Source organism: Podarcis muralis, chromosome 10 (assembly GCF_964188315.1).
Source record: "Podarcis muralis chromosome 10, rPodMur119.hap1.1, whole genome shotgun sequence".
In the NCBI taxonomy this organism is placed as follows: Eukaryota; Metazoa; Chordata; class Lepidosauria; order Squamata; family Lacertidae; genus Podarcis; species Podarcis muralis.
In genome coordinates this window covers 56,373,291-56,399,365 of record NC_135664.1, presented here as the reverse complement: position 1 = coordinate 56,399,365, position 26,075 = coordinate 56,373,291, and the positions used below count along the sequence as shown (strand labels likewise).

Here is a 26,075-nt window from a genome sequence, read left to right as displayed (position 1 = left end):
ACTCCCAAGTGAATGCAATGTTAGCCGGCCCAATAAAAACATTGTATAACTGGCTTTCTATCTCAAGCTTTATGGTACCTGAAGGCTTGCTAATGAGAGCATTTACATAACCTCAAACATGATAAATGAGGGTAATTCGTATATTCGTCTGTTAAGTCATTAAGCACTAAGATCAAGTTTTGTATGCGAACATGAGAATTGGAAACCACCAACACATTCTATCTCCACAATGGTAGTAACACCCCATTAATCAGTTGATGCCCCCCAGCCTAAAGTAAAACTGTAGCACAACTTGGGGAAGATATCAAGGCACCTAAGAAATTGTGTTAGACCAAGTCAGGTCACTGATCCCTACGGGAGGCCAGGTATGTCAGTTTTGTTCTCAAATCAAGTCATTTCTCCCTAAAAGGCAAACAAATATCTTCTTCACCATCCCTCTCGACCAATCTTGCTTGGTATTTTTCTCTCCATGCTGATTGGCAGTGACTTTTCAGGGCTTTGGGCAGGGGTCTTTTGCAGCCCTGCCTGGAGATGATGGCGACTGCACCTGGGAGCTTTTGAATGCCAAGCAAGTGGGTTCTACCATTGACCTCTGGTCTCCCCCTGATTCACACTACAGGCCTGTGCTGTGCATGCAGCCACATCCGACCTCTGTAAGCAGAACAGAAGTGCAACATTCCTCTAAGCATAGAATGTTGTGCTCCTCCAGACACATTAAAGGGAAGAAAACCATGCAATCCTGTGTTGCTTTCTGTAGAATCAACTTGCTATTTTACAGAGTGGATTCAGCCTACGAAAATATACCTTGGAATGCATCAGAGAGTTGAAGTCAGCAGTTGTAGCACTGCAAAAAAAGAGGATAATTAATGTTGATTTGCCGCTGTACAATTGAATACTATGCAAATGAAATACGGCATTCTAGATGGGGTCATCCAATTCTATGCTCACAACTACCCAGTAAGGAAGGCTAGGCTGACAATGATTGGCCCAAAGGAGTTTCCTGGCAGAGTAGAGACTTGGTTCAAGCCAGATCACCACTGTGGTTCACCTAAGTGTTGTCCAGTTCTGAGAAGGTACAATGCTGGAATGGGAAATCAGTTGCTTCATGTGGAGTGGGGCTTCCAATGTTGCTGGACATGGCGGGAAGGAGTTGCTCTGCACCAGTTTCCCCACCACTGAGACTAACATCAGAATAAACCCTTATAGCGTAGTTCCCAGGGTTCTTTGAGGAAGACCATCGCTTTATATGAACTTCCTTAGATTGTTAGGTTAGAGATATGTCCATAGCACCACCTCTTTATCTTACAGGAAAGTCACAGGTTGAAATACGAGAGATGCCATAGCTTTGCTTCTGTTTGCCTAGCTCTGGTTCTTAGCCTGCTGCACAGAACCAGTAGGGATGAGTGAGGAGCTTGCCTGGGCAAGAGAAAGGGAGAAAGGAGGACCAGTTTCATTTCTTCATTCTTCTCCTGGGCTTTCGATGTTCTGTACACTGATTGGTAAGTCATCTTTAAAGAGAATGGGAGAGTGGGCTTTTGGAATCAGGATAAGGCCCATGGGAAGGGGAACCAGTGAGCCAGTCCTTAGCTTCTGTGCATCTCTCAGGATTCCAACCTCCCATCTTTGGCAATCACCTGTGAGAGGTTTTAGTCCAACTGACAACTGTCCCTGTGCTCAGAGAAGCTTGACTGCAAACTGCTTCATTCCATAAAGCAAACTGAGCACTCCAAGTCATCACACCAGCCAATCAGTGTTTGCCACCACAAACACATAAGGTATATACTATATACTGACTGTAGGCATTCATATGTATGCATTCACCACCCTGGGACCTTCTGGCAATGGGACCTTCTGGCAATGGGCAGACTACAAAAGCTCTAAAAAAAGCAAATGATGTGAAAGAAAAGCAAATTACTTGGCTGCATCCACACTATACCTTTAAAGCACATTTCCCTCCCTCAGAGAAGTCTGAGGTTTGTTAAGAGTTGCTGGGAATTGTAACTCTGTGAGGGGTGAATTACAGGGCCCAGAATTATTGTTTGGGATGTGGGGTGTGTGCTTTGAATGTGCTTTCAAAGTATAGTGTGTACACAGCCTTAATTTCCACTTGAAATAATAATAATAAAAATAAATAAATAATTATTTTTGCTGTTGATTAAATGTCTTCATCCAAGCATCCAAATAAATAAAATAAAATAAAATAAAAGGTAAAGGGACCCCTGACCATTAGGTCCAGTCGTGACTGACTCTGGGGTTGCGGCGCTCATCTCGCTTTATTGGCCGAGGGAGCCGGCGTACACCTTCCGGGTCATGTGGCCAGCATGACTAAGCCGCTTCTGGCGAACCAGAGCAGCGCACGGAAACGCCATTTACCTTCCCGCCGGAGTGGTACCTATTTATCTACTTTCACTTTGATGTGCTTTCGAACTGCTAGGTTGGCAGGAACAGGGATTGAGCAACGGGAGCTCACCCCGTCACGGGGATTCGAACCACTGACCTTCTGATCAACAAGTCCTAGGCTCTGTGGTTTAACCCACAGCACCACCCGTGTCCCATAATACATAAGGTAGTAATATACAAAAACAATACCCCACCCCCAGTCTGAAAGGCCATAGATTGTTTAATTAGCCAAAGGCTGGGGGAAAGGGGAATGTTTTCACCTGGTGCCTAAATATATGTACCAAATGAAATGCCACTTTGCACACAAAATTCCAGCCACCACCAACACGAACCATTCCTGAGTGTGTCTGCTTCATGTTATACATCCCATTATATATTCCCTTAACATCTAAAAACCCTTAAAATAAAATAAATCTTTGTAATCATGCCATTTGCTGCTCCTGCTCTTATATTTTATCTCATTGTGACCTGAAAGGGTTCAAATGTCCATTAGAGCTGGACGGGCTTCATTCTTACTCCTCGTTGATGAAAAAGAGCTCCAGGGACGTTTGCCCGCGCTTTTCGCCGAGACCTGTAGCAGGAGAAAAAGGGGTGGAGTGGTGGCGCCTGCTTCTCCTATATGCATTTCAGAATTTTTGTACGCTAGGATTGGACTTAGCCTTCAACCCTTCCCTCCCAACTTAAAAATGCATTTAAATAAGTAAGATGAATATAATTGAATTACTAAAAAGAATTTAAAATCAAATGAACAAGAGAGTGTTAAATTATTTCAAAGACTACTCATGGCCCTACACCCTACAGAATATCGTAGAGTGGTGACCCCAAAATGAGCATTTCCTGCTGTTGCCCCTGCACTGTGAAATGTCCTTCCCTCTGCCATATGTGGAACAACTCCAGACATCACATAAAAACTTGACTTTTTGTCCGGGCTTTCCCAGTTTGGATCCAATTTTACAAGTCTCGAGTCCTCTGAATTTCTGTTCTGTTTGCTTTTGTGTGGGTGTTTTTATACTGCCGTTTCATTAGTTTTGCTCAGGAACACGGGAAGCTGCCTTATACCGAGTCGGACCATTGGTCCACCTAGCTGAGTATCGGCCACATTGATTGGCAGAGGCCATCCAGGGCTTCAGTCCAGGTTGACCCTCAGCCCTACCTGGAGAGTCAGAGGACTGAGCTTCCTGCATGGAAAACAGATGCAATGGCCCTTTGGTTGCATTTTTGTTTCTGTTATAATAATATATTGCTTGTTTTTTAGACCGACTGCACACTGACTGCTTAGAGATTTTTGGAAGATGAAGCGGTCTGTAAATGCTTATAAATAAATGAAGAGAAGTGGGTGTCACTATCATGTACCTATAGTCTCCCGTTCTTCCAGGATGGTGTTGCCAGCGGTACCATTCATCTCGCGGTCATCTTCGGCATTCACTAACTCCTGCAGCACTGCTTCTACAATGGGCATCACCATGGCTGTGGTGGACGTGTTGGAAAGCCACATGGACAAGACAGTCGTGCAGCACATGAAGCAAAGGAGCAGCCTAGAGAACGGGAAAGGAAAGCCCTTTGGGGGAAACTGCAGATTCACAAAGGAAAGCATAGTTTAGATACACGTGGCTTAGAATGAAATAGGGGTGGGTGGGGATTTCTGGAAGCTCTGAGTGAATTCATGCACTTTTGAACTTGCCCTGCACAACTTGAAGAGGTGTCGAAGAGGAAAGAGGCCAGGGTGGGTAGCCCTGTCCAAGTTAAGGGTTGCCCTCCCTTGTGGGTCATCCTTTGGGGGGCAAACCCAAGGGTGGGATGGGCCAGAGCTAAAAGTGCTTGCAGCAACAGCTGTGGCTCTTTCCTTTGCACAGTAGGCTACACTCAAGCCATGCAAAGTTGGAGGTCCGACACACATCACACAAATACACATGTCTCTCCATTCAGGGAAGCAAGGGACATTATCACACAGTTCAAGGGGAGCGTGGCCTGGAAAGAGTCCTGAGGGCCAGAAAGGGGAGTCTGAGGGACTACATATGACCTATGGGCTAGAAACATTGTTGTTGTAGTTGTTGTTGTTGTTGTTGTTGTTGTTGTTGTTGTTGTTGTTGTTGTTATTATTATTATTATTATTATTATTATTATTATTATTATTATTATTACCCTCCCCAACTGGCTGGGTTGCCCCAGTCACCCTGATCTAAATGAACTGAGAGCAGAAATTAAACCAGAATCAACAAAGCAATAAGATGACAGACCAAAGAGAGAAGAAGTTGGCAGGAAGAGGAAGGGAAGAATATTTTCATCCTGTTGAAGCAGACTCCACACTTGTCCTAGTGATGTATCTGGAAACCTAGTGACTTATTTATTAAGTGTGCACCTTGCATTCTGTCAGCCCACTGGGCTCCTGAAGCAGTGCTCTCGCTGGCTAATAAGCACCACTTGACACTTTAATGACAGCGCTGTGTCTTTCTTTTCAATTGCTCTCCCTCCCTCTCCCTCTTTCTGTCATGGGCCAGGAGTCGGCTTCACCTGCTGAGCAGCAGCCTGGAGGAGTAGAAGGCGAAGTGACTCCACCTGCTGCTGGAGGGCCTATGACACTTTCCCTCTCTCTCTCCATGCTGTGAAAAAGAAGGTTCACTCACATGCCTGGTTTCGCTCCGGCCATCATCACCATGCGCAAGGCGATCCGTTTGTGCAGATTCCATTTCTCAACAGAGGCTGCCACACAAATTACACCCATGAGGAGCAAGGTGGTGTTCTTGATGTATTCAGCAGCCACCTGCAGAAAAGACGAGGTACGGGTTGATAAACCTCTAGGGAGAGCTGACTGCTGGCAGAGAAACATCCTAGGAGCAGGTGTAGAAACAGCTAGAAAAAGCTTTCCCCCTCCCTGCCTAGACTTTCATTCATTTTTATTTTTTCCCTGTCCCCTAAGTCCCCTGTTCAGTCTGTTTCATAAACCACAGCAGAATTAGACTTCTGTCTAGAGCTGGAGAAATCTCCTGGTTTGGGTATCTTTCAATTTCTCATTCTTCCAGTCTCTCCATGTTTCTGCAACAATTTCTGATTTATTTTTTTAAAGAAATCCTCAAGAAACAGGCCCCAAAGTGACCTTTAGAGTCTTAATAAGCTTCCAACCCCAATATCTAAAATGCTGCCTTTCTCCATATAAACCTGCCCAAACCCTGAAATCATCATCTGAAGCCCTTCTCTGTGAGTCACCACAAAGGGCTGTTAAAGAGAACAGGCCTTTTCTTTGGTAGCTCCCGATTTATGGAATTCTCTCTACAGGAAGGCCTACCCAGTGCCAACTTTGTCATCATTTCGGTGCCAGCAAATATTTTTTAATATGCATTTTCATTACTGTATTACATTCTTGGGACGCGGGTGGCGCTGTGGGTAAAAGCCTCAGCGCCTAGGGCTTGCCGATCGAAAGGTCGGCGGTTTGAATCCCCGCGGCGGGGTGCGCTCCCGTTGTTCGGTCCCAGCGCCTGCCAACCTAGCAGTTCGGAAGCACTCTCGAGTGCAAGTAGATAAATAGGGACCGCTTACTAGCGGGAAGGTAAACGGCGTTTATGTGTGCGGCTCTGGCTCGCCAGAGCAGCGATGTCACGCTGGCCACGTGACCCGGAAGTGTCTCCGGACAGTGCTGGCCCCCGGCCTCTTGAGTGAGATGGGCGCACAACCCTAGAGTCTGTCAAGACTGGCCCGTACGGGCAGGGGTACCTTTACCTTTACCTTTTTATTACATTCTTGGAAACTGCTTTAGGACTTTTGGAAAGTCATCCATAAATCCAATAAGCAAATCTGCAGAGCCACCAGGGACTCCCAGGCCATTGCTGGCAACGTGTGAACTGGCTACCAAATAAGGATGCTTACAATGGGTTGGCAGCTTTCCCCTCAAAAAACTGAGGCTGCGTACACACCACACATGTAAAGTACATTGCATCCCCCCGCAGGAATCCTGGGACCTATTGTTTACCCCTCACAGAGTTCCAATTCCCGCATCCTTGTCAAACTACAGTTCCCAAGATTCTGTGGGGAAGCCATGTGCTTTGAATGTGCTCTGAAGGAATGGTGTGGCTGCAGCATCAGCAGCATCAGCACATGGCACTTCCAGAAAATCAGGGCCAAGTCACTACGGTAAACTGGAAAGCATGACGAAGGTTTTCTCCCCATTCAAGCTGGAGAAACCTGCTGCCTATTGCACAGAGCCTTGTGCTTGTAAGAACATTAGTCTTTGTATCTGCCACACTGCAAAGAGGTATGAAAGGGATAAAGTGGAATAATAAAGGCTTTTGTGCTTCTGGTTGACATGGATTCTTTTCTTTCCATTCAAGATTACGCTTATTAAAACAATGGCTGCATGTGCTAACCAGGGGTTGGGGTGGAGGTCGGAGAGAAAGTTTATGATGCAGACACAAGCCAAGAAGAATGAGAAAAGAACATGAAAGTGTCTGTGAGGAACCTTTTTAACTAAGGTGCTCTATTTTCATGTTGCATTTGCCTATATTTTTTTAAAGGAAACTCTACTCCGAGAACTTCTTGTTAATGGGAAGCATAAAAACGATGTAAATAATGAATGAAGTGTTCTTTGCTCTGTCCAAAAATACAGATTAGTCAAGGAGCGTGAATTTTGCAGTGCACATTACTTAGTCGTAAAAGCAGGTGTTATGTGCTGAAAAGCGACATGTCCGTGTCTGCTGCTCCCCAGTCCTAGGGAGAAAGTAATACAGTTGGCCCCAACCTTCAAATACAAAGTCACGGAATGATCTGACATAATAGAATCACAGCATTAAAGAGATCAATTAACTCAGCTCCTGTGCTCAGTGCAAGATCTGCAATGCAGACTACAGCCTTAGTATTCCTACCCCCTGGCCAATGTTTAAATACCTGCAGCAGACAGCTCTCTCTCTTCCTCCTGAGGCAATCTGTTGCCCTGCCAGATAACTCAGACCATTAGGGTGTTGCTCCTAATGTTTAGCCAAAATCTGATTCCTTGCCATTTCTGCCCACTGGTTCTATCCCTGCCCAACAGAGAGCACAGCTTCTCCATCTTTCTTGTGTCTGTCCTGCAATTATTTGAAGGGCCTGCATGCACAGGTGACTCAGGGCCCAGTAGCACGGATAAGAAAAGGACACGTAAAGTCTGACCTCGCTGGATTTCATGACTCCAAACAGTGGATAGAGGAAAGCAGGAACAAGGGCTGCTGCCCCAAGTGGCACTGCCTCTGAAACCCAGTAGACTGCCGTCACGATCAGCACATAGCCACACGAGGCTTCCTGAAAGAAAGAAAGGGAGGAGCAATTGAGCTGTAGGGAAGCAATGGCATTCTCTCTCACAAGGTACAGTGACGGCTTAGGCAACTTCATGGAGGAAAAGGCTATTGGTGGAAGCTAGACATGGTTTATTGATTGGTTGATTTCCAATATTTATAGAATGCTTTTCGCTATACAGTGGTACCTTGGTTCTCAAATTTAATCTGTTTTGGGAGTCCGTTCGACTCCTGAAATGGTTCAAAACCCAAGGTGCAGTTTTTGTTTGGCTGCAGGAGCTTCTTGCACTCAATCAGAAGCCGTGGAAGCTGCGTTGGAGATTTGGCTTCCGAAAAACGTTCACAAACTGGAACACCCATATCCAGGTTTGCGGCTTTCGGGAGCCGATTTGTTTGGGAGCCAAGCTGTTCGACTACCAAGGTACCACTGTAGATGGTTGCAAGTCGGTTTACACAGCGATCGATAGACTAATCCACCAATCCAAATTATACAGTGTTTAAAAGAAACAGAAACTGCAGGTCCAAATGCAAGGACAATAAATAGACGTTGTACAACCAACTGAGAGACTCTGAAGCATCCTCTAATTTATTTCTACAAGGCATTCCCATCTACTTACTCGGCATGTTTAGGGGAGTTACTTACCAGGCAAATTATTCCGGGCTCATGGTGCTGTGGATGCAAGAAGGACTGAAGATCTATTGCAGGCAAATTGCTCAGGGGTTTTATTGTTTATTTATTTAGGTCAGTGATGGCCAAACTTGGCCCTCCAGCTGTTTTGGGACTGCAATTCCCATCATCTCTGACCACTGGTCCTGTTAGCTAGCGATGCTGGGAATTCTGGTCCCAAAACAACTGGAGGGCCAAGTTTGGCCATCACTGCTTAGGTGATTGAAATCCTGCCCCTCATCATTCGGACGTCAGGGTGGGTCACAGCAATGTCAAACCCAATAAACTTGAACATCTCCATCTATTCAGTATATAACTCAGTACATAGCCAAGTATCTCTTGGGCTTGGAACTGCCCACTCAGAAGACCAGGTGGAAGAAAATAGTCTTCATTTGCTTGCCAAAAAGAATATACAACCTAAGTGCAGTGGGGAGGGTATTTGATAACTGGCTGCTATTGCTGAGAAGACCCTCCATTGAGTTACAGTTCCTTCCATGCCAGCATTGCTGAAAGAACTTCCAAAACCAACTTGAAAGTGTGCAATCCACTTGCTAAGGGGAGCCCATCTCTCCCAACATCACCACCACCTTTATCCTGGTCCAGACAGAAGAAACCGGCATCATCGCTTGTGTAGATGAAAAACCAGGCCAGGCTGCTCTAGTAGCTGCAGCTTTAGACATGCACACAGCCGCTCTTGGAAAGGTACTATAATCTTCCATCTGTAACTTTGTTTTGGTACTTAGCCATTATGTAACTCTGATTCAAACTGTTAAGCTCTCCAGCACAGGGTCCATTATTATTCCTTCGTTCGGGGATCTGACTGTATTAAAGAACAGAGGCCATTTCTCAAGTGCCTGTAGAAGCAGAAGCAATCAGAATTGGCAGCTGCCGTGACCCAAAGCTCTGATATGCATGCATGAAATAAAAGCGTGTGAAAATCATGGGTTGCCCCATTTCACCCAGTGTAAGAGAATGCAGTCAATGGGCCAAACGCAATGGATGTTTAATAAACTGGCAGCAATGCCTTCTACTGATTCAGGTTATTTTTCCATCTAGTCCACTATCGTTTGCTCTGGCTGGCAGCTTCCCACCAGCTTGAAGCTGATCATTTGTGGACATTGTAAATAAATTGCTGTTTATTCTGTGTATTGGATGTTTTTGTTGGTTTTAGGTATTCTTTCCTCTGCCAGCTTTTGGTAATTTTCTAGTGTTTTTACTTTATATTTTGCAGCTGTTGGCCACACTTGATAGAAATAATAATTATATTATTATTATTATTATTATTATTATTATTATTATTATTATTATTATTATTTATACTCTGCCCATTTGGCTGGGTTTCCCCAGTCACTCTGGGGAGCTTACAGCATATATAAAAACATAGGGAGGATGGAAATTGAACAAATGAATAGGATTGTACTCAAAGTAAGGTTAAGGAGATCATTCCATAACTTGGAGTCCAAAAACATTTGGAGGGCACCAATTTGGGGAAGGCTGGTTTAAATAATTGCCATTTCACTCCAGAGCACCTGACTTTATCCTTACGGAATGCTAACCAGGCTAAGGATGTGGAGAGCATCCCTAAGACATCTCACTAGTGTCACTGAAATCCTTCCCCCACTTTGTCTCCGTAATCCTCAGAAGTTTCACAACCAAGCAAGAAATTACAAATTTGCCTTACAGTTGGGCTTCAGGGCAAAACTTAGGTGGAATCTACACACATATAAAAAAAAAACGCTGTGGAAATGCTTTTTTTTTTTAAAAAAAAACACACGTTTTGAATAATATATTGTATTTGCCATAGCTAACCATCGCCACCTAGTGTCACATTCGTATATTGCACTTTACAACACACGTTTGACTTGCAGCTGTATAGCTGAGTCCTTGGGACGTGGGTGGCGCTGTGGGTTAAACCACAGAGCCTAGGACTTGCTGATCAGAAGGTCGGCGGTTCGAATCCCCACAACTGGGTGAGCTCCCGTTGTTCGGTCCCTGCTCCTGCCAACCTAGCAGTTCGAAAGCACGTCAAAGTGCAAGTAGATAAGTAGGTACCGCTCCGGCGGGAAGATAAACGGCGTTTCTGTGCGCTGCTGTGGTTCACCAGAAGTGGCTTAGTCATGCTGGCCACATGACCCGGAAGCTGTATGTTGGCTCCCTCAGCCAATAAAGCAAGATGAGTGCCGCAACCCCAGAGTCAGCCACGACTGGACCTAATGGTCAAGGGTCCCTTTACCTTTACCTTTAGCTGAGTCCTTAGTGACCATCAAGGATCTACAGGATTCTTTCCTACTGCCCTCAATACATTTTGCTGTTTAGGTGTCTTTGTTTTCCTCAGATTTTTCATCTGAATGGGAACCTTCAAGTCTGGGATGGGCAAGCAGTGCCCTGCCAGTATGGTCAATAGTCAGAAATGATGGGAGTCGTAGCTCAGCAGTATCTGAGAAGAGTGTGCTGGCCCATCTAGTCCAGCATTCTGTTCTCACAGTGGCCAAACTGTTGCCCTTTGCCCTCCTGCGATTTCCAGCAACTGGTATTCAGAGGCATTTCTGCCTCCAAGCATGGAGACAGGGCATAGCCACCATGACTAGTAGCCACCATTATCCTTAATCCTCCATGAATTTGTCTAATCCTCTTTTAAAGCCATCCATGTTTCCCATTTCTGGTTTAAGTGACATTCAGTGGGAACTCCCGCTACATGTCCACAACTGATGGTGATGATACGCCATCAATGTACATCTGATGAAGATTATCTCCAAAACACACAGCAGGGAATATAAATTATTTGCTGCAGACATTTCTTCCTCTGATCTTTTGAACTCGCTGCTAGCATTGATGTCTTGGTTATGTGGCAGGATATTTACACTGGCTGCGATTCAGGAAAGCACATGGCTTAGAGCTGTGGACACCGCAGAATATTCTGCTTGTTTTCCAAACAGCACCTTCTGACTCCACTGCAAAGAATTGAAATTGGAGAGGGGCTCTAGAGCAATTTGTCACATGGAGTTGAGCGATGGGATGGAGGTTTGCTGTTTGAAGAGCGAGAAAGGAAAACAAAAGAGGAACACAAAAATCTGGCCGAAGGAGCGCAAGCTGACCTTAAGGCAAGCGGAAAGATATTTTGAATGTAAACAGCTTTATTCAAAAATATTCACAAGCCACCTTTGCACTGTGCAAACCGCACTAAATCAAAGCATGAAGACCAAGAATGAATCAGAAGCAAGGAGGCGTCTGGACCGCTAGATGACAAGGGAGTGAAGGGTGTGCTAAAATAGGGCAGGGAGATTGTAGAGGAGCTGAATGAATTCTCTGCAGTTATAGTGCAGATTCTAGGAGGTGGGTGTGCATCAATTCTGTGTGTCCCTCAAATAATGAGGCAAATCTGGGTGCTTCTGGGCAAACTCTCACATTGCTCAGTTAGGTGGTACTGTTAGCTAGGACCATTTTGGAGGATCAGAGATTCCCCAACGACAAATTAAATTCATCAGTTGCTTTTTCGCCAAAATTGACTTACAATATATAAACAAATATGTACATTGAAACTGGCATAAAAGAAAAAAAGATAGAAGACAACCCTTCTGTTAAAAGACAGGATTAAAACATCCCACCCCCACAGGCCACAGAAAATTAACAGCCAAAGGCCTGGCAATAAAGAAACATTTTCATGCATGGCCTTCAAGCTATGCAATGATGGTGCCAGGCGAGTCTCCCCAGTGAGAGCATTCCACAAGCAGGAAGCTACCACTGAGAAGGCCTTTTGTCATGTTGCCACCCTCCTGACCTTCCAAGGCAGGGCACACATATGATGATTGTAAGGTCTCGGTTGGTTCACATGGGGAGAGGTGATCCTTGAAGTCTTGAATGTTGCCTCATCTCATCCCATCACCTCCTTTTTTCTGGGAAATGAAACTAAACTGAGTGGGGAAACACCTAGAACTTGAGAGCAGAGGGGTGCAAAGGTGAAGGATCCATTCTCCTGCCATGCTGTTGTGGAAGCACCCCCCTGCCCCCCCACCCCAAAGAGGGAGGATAAGGTTGGATGTGACAGAGAATGGATCAAGGGGCTCATTAAGTGGCAACAGATACTCAGGGGAGAGGAAAGATTCATTTAGCCAATGTTAATTCAGGAAAGACTTTGCAGACATGGATTTTTAGAAGAGATTTAAATGAGGCTTAATGTATGCATCTTTCGTATGTAAACAATGGATATTCTACTAGCAAAGCCGCTTATGAATGTCAAAAATGAAACAATAAACCAAAGCAAGTATCAAAGTGGCTGAACATAAGAAGACCCCTACTATCCTACTATCCAGCATAAAGTAGGGCTGCCATAGGTCCGGGATTTCAAAGGTGAAATTGATGTCCGGGAGTGTGTGTGTGTGCTCTGAAAGGTGGTGCTTTGTCCTGGATTTTAGGGAAGTCAATTGAAAAAAATCTTGCTTTTTTGGTTATAAAAAAAAAAGCTCAACAATTTTGGAGTGTCCTGGGGTTGAAATTAATATGGCAACCCTAGCATAAAGATTTTTCTATTGGTCACCACACGTCTAGTGATAGGATCAGTGGAAATCCCAGGTGGAGCTACTTCTTGAGATGTGATTCAATAATATTTGGGATCTGGCTAGTTCAGAATGACTAACTGGGCTTAGAAGAATCGTGATTGGAAGAGACCTTGTCTTCCTTCCTTGTTTTCATAGGTAAGGGAAGAAGGAAGCAAAGCTCTCCCACCAGCCTCACAAACCTGTCTGTGGAGTACTTATATGGACTGCCAATGTTTCAAGATCATGTAAAATGACATTTGCCTGGCACCTGCTTCATATAATATACACTGGTGGTTTAAAGAGCTACATTTTCTCAGGTTTTAATCAACACATTGTGGCTGTTTTTTTGAGCAGCTTTAGAACTGCTATGGTTAAAGTTAAAAATAATAATAATAAAGAAGAACCCTCTTACAGAGAAGGACTGAAGCTCAGTGGTAGAGTGGTCTTGCATGCAGAAGGTCCCTGGTTCTGGCATCTCCAGATTTGGGAAGGACAACTGGGAAGGACTCCTGCCTGAAACCTGGGGAAGCTGCAGTCCATCAACATAGATAATACTAGATGTGCCAGTGGTTTGACTCTCTATAAGGCAGCTTCCTACATTCCTCCAGGATCAGACCAAACCATTGTCCATCTCGTTCCCACAGTGTCCAATCAGGTTCCTCCAGGAAGCTCACAGTCAGGGCACGAGGACAATAAACCACTCGCATTGTCTCTTCACAGCAGCAGCTGTCCACTACCACACTACTTTTGGACCTCAAGATGCCATGCAGACATGATGACTAACAGCCAAGGGCTGACTGGCAAGCCATCAGGAAGAAAAGTGATTCACAACAGCCGTTTTATTAATCTCAGCTAAACCATAATCGGCCTCCGTGGGGCTATTTAATGATCAAGTAACTAGGCTATCGGATAACTGGGCTATTTAATGAAGAAGTGCTTAGAAGCCAGCTTGTCGTGAGTAGGCACTCTGCGCTAATTTCTTTCCATTCCACTTGATCCACCGAGAAAGACCGCAGGGTTTTCTTTCTGATTGAGTTACGCAATGTTAAATTATTGTCTGTGCTTCGATTCTTCGTGCAGAACACAAAAGGATCAGTTTGATTAGTCATTCTAAACTGCAGCTTATGATCCTCCAGAGGGAGGGGAGCACTGCAGCTGAGCCTCGCTTCTAAAGGTGGTGTTTTGGAAACCAGTGGACACATGGGATAACTTGGGTGCTGGTTCGATGCCTTATCATTCGGCATGAGTCATAGAATCATAGAATCATAGAGTTGGAAGAGACCACAAGGGCCATCGAGTCCAACCCCCTGCCAAGCAGGAAACACCATCAGAGCACTCCTGACATATGGTTGTCAAGCCTCTGCTTAAAGACCTCCAAAGAAGGAGACTCCACCACACTCCTTGGCAGCAAATTCCACTGTCGAACAGCTCTTACTGTCAGGAAGTTCTTCCTAATGTTTAGGTGAATCTGCCTATTTCATAGAACTGTAGAGCTGGAAGGGAACCATAGTCCAACCCCCTACAATGCAGGACTCTCAACTAACGAACCCATGGCAGACGTCCATCTGTTCATTTCAGTTTCTCATTTCTCCCAAGTTCAGCTCTCAACATTTCTGCATCATTCTGCATTTTGTTTATTGTTTTCGTTTGTTACTATGTTGTGTATTTTTGTGTTTTTATGTTGTCAACTGCCCTGTGGTCTTTGGATGAAATTTAATAAATAATAATGCGGTAAGCAATTTCCCCTCATATACACATTTTTGCAAATCTACATAACCCCTAATATAACACATAATATAACAGTAAGCCCTGCAATTTATCTGGGAATTACATTCTGGGGATTGTGCCTAAAGCCAAAATGGCATATCGTCAAAACATATTGGGTTCAATAATGGGTGGGATTGCCAAAGTCATTTTCCCCAGATGCCAGCCTCCTCCCCTTTAATCTTTTTTTTGCCAAGCATGTAAAGCACACGAGTTAAAGGCACATAAGTTGTGGGTTTACTGTATATTATATTATTTATATTGTACCATCCTTTATCCGAAGAGCATGGGACAGTTCACAACATAAAAATACAAGCTAGGAACACACTGTCCCTGCCCTGCAACTTTCTCAAGTGTGTTTGTTTGGCTGGAATGTGTCCTTGAAGTATTATAATATCTCTCGCATTTCTGGATGGAGATATGAGTGGAGCTTGTAGGAAGCTCTGAGAGAACAAAGCGTGCAAACATCCATCTTGTGTTTTGCTCTGCGCAAGAGAGACATGCATGGAGAAAACTGGAGAAAACCCAGGAATGGTTTAATTGAATTTTTAGGCTTTTACAAAAGAATTAAAGTGAGCAGGGAGCGAGAAAGAGAGGAACCAATGCCTATAGTTGAATTGAATCTGATCAAGCACATTTAATAGCATGATATTTCTGACTTGAGTTACGGTTCCCAATCCTAAAGCCACCTTTTCCAACCTGGTGCCCTTCCACTCTCGTCGGCAAAGCTTCAGACAATTCCATGAATTCGCAAAACCACAGAGAAGAGGTTTATTACCACTTCTCTGCCATGATAGCCAAAGAGAACTTCCATCTGCAGGGGCACAATAGCCCTGACAGCCAACTGCTGCAGCCAAAGAAGAAGGGGAGGTTCAGCATTGAGCACCTCAGCCCAGAAACCTGCACTGGCTGCCAGTCTGCTGCTGGGCCAAGTTCAAAGGTGTTACTGCTGGTATATGAAGCCTGTCACAGTTTACCTGCAGGATTGCTTTACTCCATGCATACCCACTCAAACCCCTTTGGCACTGTTACAGGTTTCACATAATACTCATTCAGCAGTTGGAAGAAATCTCTCTTTTGGTGTGGCTGCGCCTGCACTTTGGAAACTGAGGCAGGCACCTTCCCTGTAATCTTTTCAGCACCCGCTAAAAGCAATTTTGTTTCGGCAAGTCTATCCAGACATGTGGAATGTTGGCATGTGCTTTAAGCTGGTTTTCAGCTTGTGGCTAATTTTAACTATTCTTTGAGTGTTTCAAACAGCCGTTTTCCCACTGATCTAAAATTGTGATTTTAAGCTGTATGTGGGGCATCACGAGTGATTCGTGGACATTAGAAGGGAAACGTATAAATGTTTCCATGAAATAAATATATGGAATTACCTGTTCTTTGCCTCTATGGACTAAGGTGCAGATCAGCCCATAGCAATCCACTTGATTTTGCATTTCTCCAAATTTTGTGATGCAGTTCTCAGAGGTTTAAATATAGCAAAATATGCCTTTGAGTCGGGGTGGCCCTGTAGGCCTCTGCCTCTGGCCCTCGTAACTCTCCCAAGGCCACCAACCCACTCTGGGCCATTCCACTTATTAGCTCTGCTTTGCACCCTGAATGCTTTTCATAGAATCATAGAATCATAGAGTTGGAATAGACCACAAGGGCCATCGAGTCCAACCCCCTGCCAAGCAGGAAACACCACCAGAGCACTCCTGACATATGGTTGTCAAGCCTCTGCTTAAAGACCTCCAAAGAAGGAGACTCCACCACACTCCTTGGCAGCAAATTCCACTGTCGAACAGCTCTTACTGTCAGGAAGTTCTTCCTAATGTTTAGGTGGAATCTTCTTTCTTGTAGTTTGGATCCATTGCTCCGTGTCCACTTCTCTGGAGCAGCAGAAAACAACCTTTCTCCCTCCTCTATATGACATCCTTTTATATATTTGAACATGGCTATCATATCACCCCTTAACCTCCTCTTCTCCAGGCTAAACATGCCCAGCTCCCTTAGCCGTTCCTCATAAGGCATCGTTTCCAGGCCTTTGACCTTTTTGGTTGCCCTCCTCTGGACACATTCCAGTTTGTCAGTGTCCTTCTTGAACTGTGGTGCCCAGAACTGGACACAGTACTCCAGGTGAGGTCTGACCAGAGCAGAATACAGTGGCACTATTACTTCCCTTGATCTAGATGCTATACTCCTATTGATGCAGCCCAGAATTGCATTGGCTTTTTTAGCTGCCGCGTCACACTGTTGGCTCATGTCAAGTTTGTGGTCAACCAAGACTCCTAGATCCTTTTCACATGTACTACTCTCAAGCCAGGTGTCCCCCATCTTGTATTTGTGCCTCTCATTTTTTTTGCCCAAGTGCAATACTTTACATTTCTCCCTGTTAAAGTTCATCTTTTGCCAGGCTGGAATGTGCCCTTAAGCACTGGTAATGCCCACTGCTTGTCCAGATGGAGGAGACAGACAGCTGGGTGAAACTAGCCTACTGTGCAAAGGTAAAAATTTTCCTTGCTTGCCCCACCCACTTTTTCCTCTGGCCCCGCCTACCACTCACATGTGGCCCTCAGAACATTGCCCAGGAGGGAATGCGGCCCTTGAGCTGAAAAGGGTTGCCACTCCCAATTTCAAAAGATATTTTCAGAGGAAAATACACATTTCAATATGAATATGAAATGCAGATTAATGCAGGAAAGGAAAAGAATTGTGGGCAAAAGCATACAAAAGTAAAATGGCCTGGAAGCAGACCTGCCCATCCCTTATTTAGTTCTATATTAAGTAACTACCTGCTGGCTAATTTGATTTTTTAAATTCATCATGCCGTCATTCCATCTTCATCATCGCACCAGGTCTGTAAGCTTGTAATTGCTTAACTCTTGTCAGCTCAAGAGAGGCAAAAGGAAAGGGAAAAAACCTCATTTATCTTCCTTTGCCTCGCTCTTCGTTTACTTGTTTAATGAGGTTGAAATTTGTTTTAGCTGACTTCGACTTTGCCTAATTTGCCAATTTGTTCATTTGTTCACTCCAACCCTGATAAACAAGGGGACACCATTAATTAAACAAGTTGCAAACAAATTAATCAAAAGGTGCGACTCGACTTCATTAAAACAAACACCGCCAAGTTAGCGACGCTGCCTTCCTAGAGAGCATCTGCGGCAGTGCAAATTCATTTGCGAAAGGAAACTCGTCTCCAAAATTAATGAGGAAATTTCATCTGCCTTTTCCTTCAGTTCAAATGATAATGCAACTCAGCTTCATTCTTTGATTAAGATTATCACAGGAGACCAAGGAGAACTGTTTCCCTCTCCTCGTGTATTTTTGCACTCACAGCTGCATATTTAAATCTAGAATCCAAGACTGTAAACAGGACTTAATTGGAAAAAGGCACATGGCAGCTCAGCCCTGCATGTAATCACAGCATGTTTCTGGGCATGTGCAGAGCACATTTTTTTTCTCATTACAAGTGAGTATCAGTATTGGATTTTTGGATTCTGAAATGGTTTTTATATATTTGTTTTAGCTTGTAGATGATAGATAAATAGATAGGCTGGCAGACAATGAAAGCATCAAACAGTACGTCAAGCAAGTTTGCTGAACACTTCTGAGAAGCTACGAATAATGCAACAGATCCAACAACATGGGACACATTAACACCACATGGCCTCAACCTTGAACAGCCTTTCTCAACCTTGGGTCCCCAAATGTTGTTGGACTACAACTCCCATCATCCCTGCTAGGGATGGTGGGAGTTGTAGTCCAACAACATCTGGGGATCCAAGGCTGAGAAAGGCTGACCTAGAAAATAGTGCAAGCATCACTTAGCTTCAGCGACCGAAGACCTCCTGAGCATTCCATCCTCAAAGCTCTATAACGTCTTCAAATATCTGAAGGGCTGTCACATGGATAATGGAGCAAGCTTGTTTTCTGCTGCTCCAGAGGACCTGAACCAATGGATCCAAATTACAAAAAAGGAGATTCTGACTAAACATTAGGAAGAATTTTCTGACTGTAAGAGCTGTTGGGCAGTGGAACGGACTGCCTCAGGACTGCCTCCTTCATTGGAGCATTTTAAACAAAGCTTGGATAGTCATCTGTCAAGGGTTCTTTGAGCTCCGTCCGACTTTACATTTCTATGAGTCCACCCTGGAAACAGCATCATTTTCATTGGAGTAAAGCTGGAATCCAGAACAATTTGCTATAAGAATTTAATTTATATATTTAAAACTGTTTTTAATTGTTTTATATATGCAACTGTTTTAACTCCTTTTGCATACACAATTGTCTTAGAGATGTTTTTGTTGCATTGCGAAGTTGCTTCGCGAAGTGATTCCTCAATGAAATAAATAATCAAAGCTGAGTAGCGTCCTATGGAGATCGCATGCAACGGAGGCAAAGGGGCTGCCACCTTAATGTTGCATTTGAAACCCACTTGTTCAATAGGGCTTACTTCTGAGTAGAGGATTGCATCGCAACTCTCCCTGCTCCCCCACATACATACACACCTTCCTGAACGCTTGCCAAGAATACTTTGCCTAGTTGCCCTGCTAACTCTTCTCCTTGAGCACATTAATTTATTTATCACAGTTATAAGCCACCTTTCCTACGAGGAGCTCAAGGTGGCGTAAATAGTTCTCCTCTTCCCTATTTTATACTCAACACAACCCTGTGAAGGTAGGTTAGCCTGAGCTTGAGTGACTAGCCTCCAGGTCACCCAGTGAGTTTCACGGCTGAGAGGGGATGGGATGAATCCTGGTTCTGGTCCAGCACTCTAACCACTATACCAGGCTGACTCCCAATCCAGTTATGGTGAAAATGAGAGGGAAGCAAAGTACTTACACTGCTGGGATATAAGAGAGGCAAAGGAAGCAACAAGAGTGGAATCAGAATAACCAGCAACAGGTTTCTGGCACGGAGCAGCTCCTTGACTACTGTCATCCTTCTGTTCCTGGTGTATCTCCTTGATGACCCAATGGGAATCCTCAGGGTCTTCCTCCAGCCCTGGGGAAATGGTTCCCTCCTTCTACAGAAGAGTTATTGGCAGTTCTTGCTTCTTTTCTCCTTTAAGGAAACGTTGTGAAATGCATTGGAGAGTCTCTGCCTTTATGTAGGACTGACTAGTGGCTCCTCATGACCATCGCACCATAAGTGTCTGAGGAACATAATGTTCTTCCTTCTGACCACCACCAGGAAAATCACCAGGCGGCCTCTGTGGAGCCCATTTTCTTTTCGCCTTCCATCACGTTTGTTTGCTTGGAGTATGAATCAGTTAGGCAGAAACCCAAACGTTTTTTTTGAGCCTCGCTTTCTTCTTCTTGCAGGTATGCCCACTTTCAGGTGCACCTCAACTAAAGAGTTAGCATTCAGTTTAGCACAAATTGAAATAGGGAAGAAAATCCACAGCTTAAAAAAAAATAAAAAATCTCTCCCTCTCTCTCCCTTTATGCTTTTTGCATTCTTTCCTGTAACATTTCTCAACTGCTTAAAGATTATCTTTCTGCTCCTTTCCCTCCCTACCCTCAGATCAGCAGTTCTCAGGGAATGCACAGAGAAGCAATTCTTACACAGATTACCTTCATCTTGAGATAAAAACTTGAGAGGAAGTCCCGACCTATTGCAGCTCACCAATGGGAGGGATGGAAAGGAGCCCTGGCTCCGCCTGCTAAGAGGATGGCATTGGAGGAAACCAATATCCTTCCAAGACAAGTGCTATTCCCTCCCTCCCCCCAACCCCTGGCCCCACCACCCACCTCAGCTGCTGGGCAGTGTGACTGCTTCAAGGCCAAGGAATGGCTGTGAAAATATAAACTCCCCACTGGCAATGCGAAATAATTCACTTTTTACCTCACGTTGTTCACCAGTTGCAACTTTAGCCATTAAAACCGATAAAGCACGCCTGTACAAATAGTGGTGCCCATAATATTAGTCAGGGGCCATATCGTTCTGTAACCTTTGGCTCCTGCCTCAGGTTCTCAAGCTGTTAAATCTCTGTGGGAGACGATTATAGTAGAGAAATATTTGACGAAGGGCCACAACTCAGCGGTAGAGCACCTGCTTTCAGACCCTATTTTCCAGGGACATCCCTGATTTAGAGAAGCCGTCCTAGTTTCTGATTTGATCCCGGAATGTACCACTAAGGTAAAGGGACCCCTGACCATTAGGTCCAGTCGTGACCGACTCTGGGGTTGCGGCGCTCATCTCACTTTATTGGCCGAGGGAGCCGGCGTACAGCTTCCGGGTCATGTGGCCAGCATGACTAAGCCGCTTCTGGCGAACCAGAGCAGCGTACGGAAACACTGTTTACCCTCCCGCTGGAGCGGTACCTACTTGCACTTTGACGTGCTTTCGAACTGCTAGGTGGGCAGGAGCAGGGACCAAGCAATGGGAGCTCACCCCGTCGTGGGGATTCGAACCGCCGACCTTCTGATCGGCAAGTCCTAGGCTCTGTGGTTTAACCCACAGCGCCACCTGCGTCCCCTAATGTCCCACTAGGACTTTCCTATTTTCATTGGAGAAATGTTGGAGGGTATGGAGTTATCTGATCCCCAAGCTGTCTGAAGGCAATCCTGTATAGGGAGGTGTTTTTTTAATGGTTCATGTTTTATTATGTTTTTATATATGTTGAAAGCTGCCCAGAGTGGCTGGGGCAAAGACGTGTGGCGTATAAATAGTAAAATTATCATTATGGAATGGGACATCCCTATTTTCATCGGAGAAATGTTGGAGGGTATGTGCATTTGCAGGTTCAATCCCCGACATTTCCAGGTTGGACTGGGAATGTGCCCAGCATGATACCTTGGAGAACTGCTGCCAGCCAGTGTAGACAGTACTGATCTAGATGGACCAGTGGTCTGACTCAGTATGAGAGCTTCCTATATTCCGATGGGCTTGAAAGTACGCTGAACCCTGGTGCATGGAGTCAGCTGCAGTTCACCCCTTGAGGGATGGGTTTGCCTTCCTTCCGGAGCTTGAGTCCTGTTTACACACGCTTAGTAATGCTACTGAAAAAAGCTAGCTAGCTTTTATTTTTGATTTATTTAATGGCCACACCACACTTTGCCTGTTACCCTGAAATTTACTCATTCCTAGCCTGGGTATGGGGTGTAGGCCAGGATGGAGGAGAAATTCAATTCAGTTCACATGCAAAGGTGAATCTACCTGATTCTCTCTTTCTCTCTTTCTGAAACAGAATGTGAACTAAAACACAGCCCCTGATTGAAATTTGAACTTTTCTGAATTTTTCAGGAAGACTATGCCTAGGAGAAATGTGTATATTAGAGAAAATTGCATGCAGAAATGTGTATGTTATGAGAAATTTTCACAGAAATGCTGGTGAATTTTCTTGAGAACTTTTTCTTTTTAAAAAAGCAAACTGATGTAACAAGGTGAAGAATGGAATTGAAGATTGGAAAAGTGAGAGAGTGAGAGAACCAAAAGTGACGGATTTGCCCAGCCCTACTTGAGGGCAATGACTTTTCCCCTCTGGGAGCCTTTTCTGGCTGGAGACTGGGGTAAAAATCATGTAAACAAATGCATTTATTATATGTACAGATGCATAAATGAGACTTGCGACTCTCTTAATGGCTTCCTTCTTTGTTAATGTGCCAGAGGTTTGTAATGCACCAAAGAAGAAAGGTTTAAAAAACAGTTCATAGCAAAAAGATGTGAGTGATAAACCTCCCCCACCCAAAGAGGAAAAGTACTAATATATTTTTAAAGTGACTCCCCCACTCCCAAGCAATGAGTAGATGAGTTCATAGAGGACTGGCATTTAGTTAGAAATCAGTGAAACTTGAAATTAGGGTTGTTTTCAACTGACTGGAATTAAAAATAAAATAAAATGCTGGGTGAGCTTTCTTGGTTCTGTGCTCGCTGCCAGAATTATGTGTGCAACTGCATTAATGGCCAGAACCTGGGGCCCGTTGCTAAAGTGCTGTTGTTTTTGAGTAAAATCGGAATCTTTTGACTGAAGGTCAGCTGCATCATTGCCATCTCGTGTGCAGGCTTCTTCTCAAAGTAGGAAATTGAGTGGAACCTACCTGAAGACCTCCAGCACTGGACAGCTCATCATCCCCCTAGGTCAGTAGTCGTCAGCCTTTTCTCACCTGGGATCCACTTTTAACCCAGAAATGCATTTGGGGATAGAGAGAGATGCTGCAACATGCCTTAGATCAGGCCATGATCTGGTAGTGGGTCCACCCACTAGTCTAAGACCAATGCTTTAGATAGTTGGTTCCATTGCCAAGTGACTCTTACCATCAAGAAGTATCTTACAACATTCAGCCACTCTGGGCGGCTTCCAACAAAGATTAAAAATACATTAAAATGTCACACATTTAAAACTTCCCTGAACCAGCCTTCAGGTGTCTTCTAAATGTCAGGTAGAGCCACTTCCAACCTAGAAAGGAGGTGGGGTTGCGGGCTTCACGCCCTCACCACGTGCACGGGGGCTGGCTCTCAGCCTCCATGCGATTGAGAGAATCCTCGGCGGCGCCAATTGGCTGGCCTAGGGGGTGTGGTCTGCGCTATTTAATGCAGGCGCGGCCGGGGATCTCCCTCTTTTGCTGCTCAGCTGCTCCGGTTTCCCACCCACCCACCCTTTAAGGTTTTCTATTTGACCTTGCTATGGACCTCGGTTGGTCGCCATTAAGGGGCCTGGTAGGAATTTTTTCCACTTGGCAAATTGGCACCAGCCACTTGGTTTTTCACCTACTTTGTAGCAAATCGTCAAAACTTCCTCAGTGTTGGCGGTTAGGCATTGGTGTGGGTATTGTTATGTAGATGGAAGGGGAGAGGAAGCGCCATCACCTCCCCCGCATATTGAAGGGTAGTCTGATAAAGAATTCCGGGGGGCGTGGCCCTGTCCGAAGCCTATGTAGGTGAGGGCCTAAGGCATGCCCCCGAGCAGTGACCCCAGGGGAGTTCCTAGTTGATGTGCATCAGCAGGACTCCCCCTACTGGTGGTTAACCCTTCCCAGTCTTCAAGCGAACAGGCAGAAGCCAGATAGTCGGTTAGGACCAATGCCTAAGCCAATACCACTCATCACCTGTAACCAATAAAGTTGTGGCCAATTTTAGCCCATTAACCTAAATAACGGTATCATGTGCCATTATTTCTACTGGGGGGAGGTGGGAACTCACCATGCAATTGTTTATCTCTTTGACATCTGATGGGAGGGTGTTCCACAGGGCAGGCACCACTACCGAGAAGGCCCTCTGCCTGGTTCCCTGTAGCTTTGCTTCTCGCAATGAGGGAGCTGCCAGAAGGCCCTCGGCATTGGACCTCAGCGTCCGGGCAGAATGATGGGGGTGGAGATGCTCCTTCATGTATACTGGGCCAAAGTCATTTAGGGCTTTAAAGGTCAATATCAACACTTTGAATTGTGCTCGGAAACATACTGGGAGCCAATCTACCTTTCTGTAAATTAAGCCTGCTAATGCCATTTCTGGATTTTGGACAAGACGGCCTCTGTGGAATTCCCTTCCCTAAGTTCTATATTCCCAGACCCTCCAAGTCTCCCTATTTTCCAGGAACGTCCCTGATTTAGAGAAGCCACCCCAGTTTCTGGTTAGATCCCGAAATGTCCCACTTTTCCTTAGGACATCCCTATTTTCATTGGAGAAATGTTGGAGGGGATGGAGTTATTCAACTGCTGAGCCATCTGAAGGCAATCCTGTGTAGGGAATGTTCCCCCCCGCCAATATTTACTATTTTGTCATGTTTTTATATATGTTGGAAGCTGTCCAGAGTGGCTGGGGCAACCCATTCAGTTGTGTGGGGTATAAATAGTAAAATTATCATTATGGAATGGGACGCCCCTATTTTAATTGGAGAAATGTTGGAGGGTATGCCTGCATTCCTGCTCTAAGGATATGCTTGGAGACCAGCTCATTATCTCCTGGTTGCCTCTCTAGCTTTTCTGAGCACCTGGAAAGACTTTACTTTTAAAAAGAAAACTAAATTAGATGGTGATGATGAGGGCTTTTAAATACCTTGTGTGCCCTTTCTGCTGCCCTTGTTGCTTATCTCCACTGATAAATGTACCTTGAATCCAAGCATGCCTCAAAGCACGGGTGTCTTACTTCTTCGTTAGAGATGCTTTAGTAAATAAAATAGACCTTTATGGATGTCATTCCCATATTTTGTGCTTCTGACATTACCCACAGTAAAAGAGGAGAGTGGAAGCCAACAAAGCTCTATTTTACAAGCAAGAAGCAGAGGGCTATAAGAGTTATTTCTAAGGTTCATTGATCCACTGGGAGCCCGAGGGTGTTTTATGCTTTGTTTGTATATGTATTATTCAGAGAGCTAGCAAAGCCGGCTCTTAAATCAACAACACTCCATTTTGACTGTGGGAGAAATCCCACTGTGCTGGGAAATGTGCTTTAGAGTTTAACAATGGCTCTCTATATAAAGAAGGGGTGATGAAGCCCAGGCCTGAAGGCCAAATGCCCCCCCTCTCTCTGGACCTTGGCACTCTCCCCCTTCTTTGCCCCCCCAAGTGTTTATGCCCGGCTGGAATGTGTCCTGGAACTTTGATAATGCCTCTTGCTTTCCTCAATGGAGGATAGAGGGGTTGTATGAGTTTAAAATATACATGTGCTGCTCGGTCTACCTTTGGCTCTGGCCCTGCCCAGCACTGGCATGTGACTCCCTGTAAGATTGCCTAGAAATGAATGTCGCTTCGCAGCCAAGGAATACACACGGCAGAGAGTTAGCTCTTTATTGTCAATGGGAACACTTGCAGTCGCTTCGACACCTCTGAATTCCTGCGCACACCAATCTGGCATCTAGGCAGCTAATCCCAGGTCTATGGAGCAGTTTCAGCAGAGTCAGCTCCCTAGTGGTGGCGATTCTTGTATTCTGCTGACCTGGGCTGTCTATCTCTCCTAACTGCCTTCTTCCAATGCACCACAGACAGCATGTTTAGGTAGGGCTGTCATACATCTGGGATTTCCCAGATATTACCGGGATTTCAAAGGCGGAAGTGACGTCCAAGGGGAATTTCTATTATTATTATTATTATTATTATTATTATTATTATTATTATTATTATTATTATTATTAAATTCAGTTTTGCATTTAACATTTGCATTCACATGTAGATCATAATTATATACAAATAGGATTCTCTGAATCCTTAGTCTTCCCTCCATTTCCCCTCCACGGGTTCCATAGTTATTCTTTCCAACTGCATCATATAAACTCAGTTCATACCATAGTTCTTGTTACATTGCAAGTGTTTTTTTAAAATCCTGCCAATTTTTTTCATTGCTTACAGTGTTCTTTTAAGTAACTTATAATTTCCCCCCATTCTTTATAAAATTTATTATCTGCTTGGTTTCTGATCTTCCTGGTTATTTTCACCATTTTGGCATAGTCCATCATCTCTGTTATCCATCCTTCTCTGGTAATCCAGTGAGAATTTCCAGAAGGCGGTGGTTTGTCCTGGATCTTCG

General features: G+C 44.7%; 1 protein-coding gene across 1 annotated transcript in view; it reads right to left on the bottom strand.

Moving 5' to 3' along the window:
* Window positions 1-20,218, bottom strand: part of SLC13A4 (solute carrier family 13 member 4) — a 41,053-nt gene extending 20,835 nt beyond the window's left edge. Inside the window, exons 1-6 of the mRNA XM_028746758.2 lie at window positions 19,455-20,218; window positions 7,537-7,665; window positions 5,025-5,161; window positions 3,754-3,935; window positions 2,917-2,971; window positions 805-844 (exon numbers count right to left, since the gene is read on the bottom strand). Of these exons, the coding sequence (XP_028602591.2) occupies window positions 805-844; window positions 2,917-2,971; window positions 3,754-3,935; window positions 5,025-5,161; window positions 7,537-7,665; window positions 19,455-19,553 (642 nt within the window). The 5' untranslated portion in view covers window positions 19,554-20,218. The remainder of the gene's footprint in view (window positions 1-804; window positions 845-2,916; window positions 2,972-3,753; window positions 3,936-5,024; window positions 5,162-7,536; window positions 7,666-19,454) is intronic.
* Between the last annotated feature and the right edge of the window lie 5,857 nt (window positions 20,219-26,075).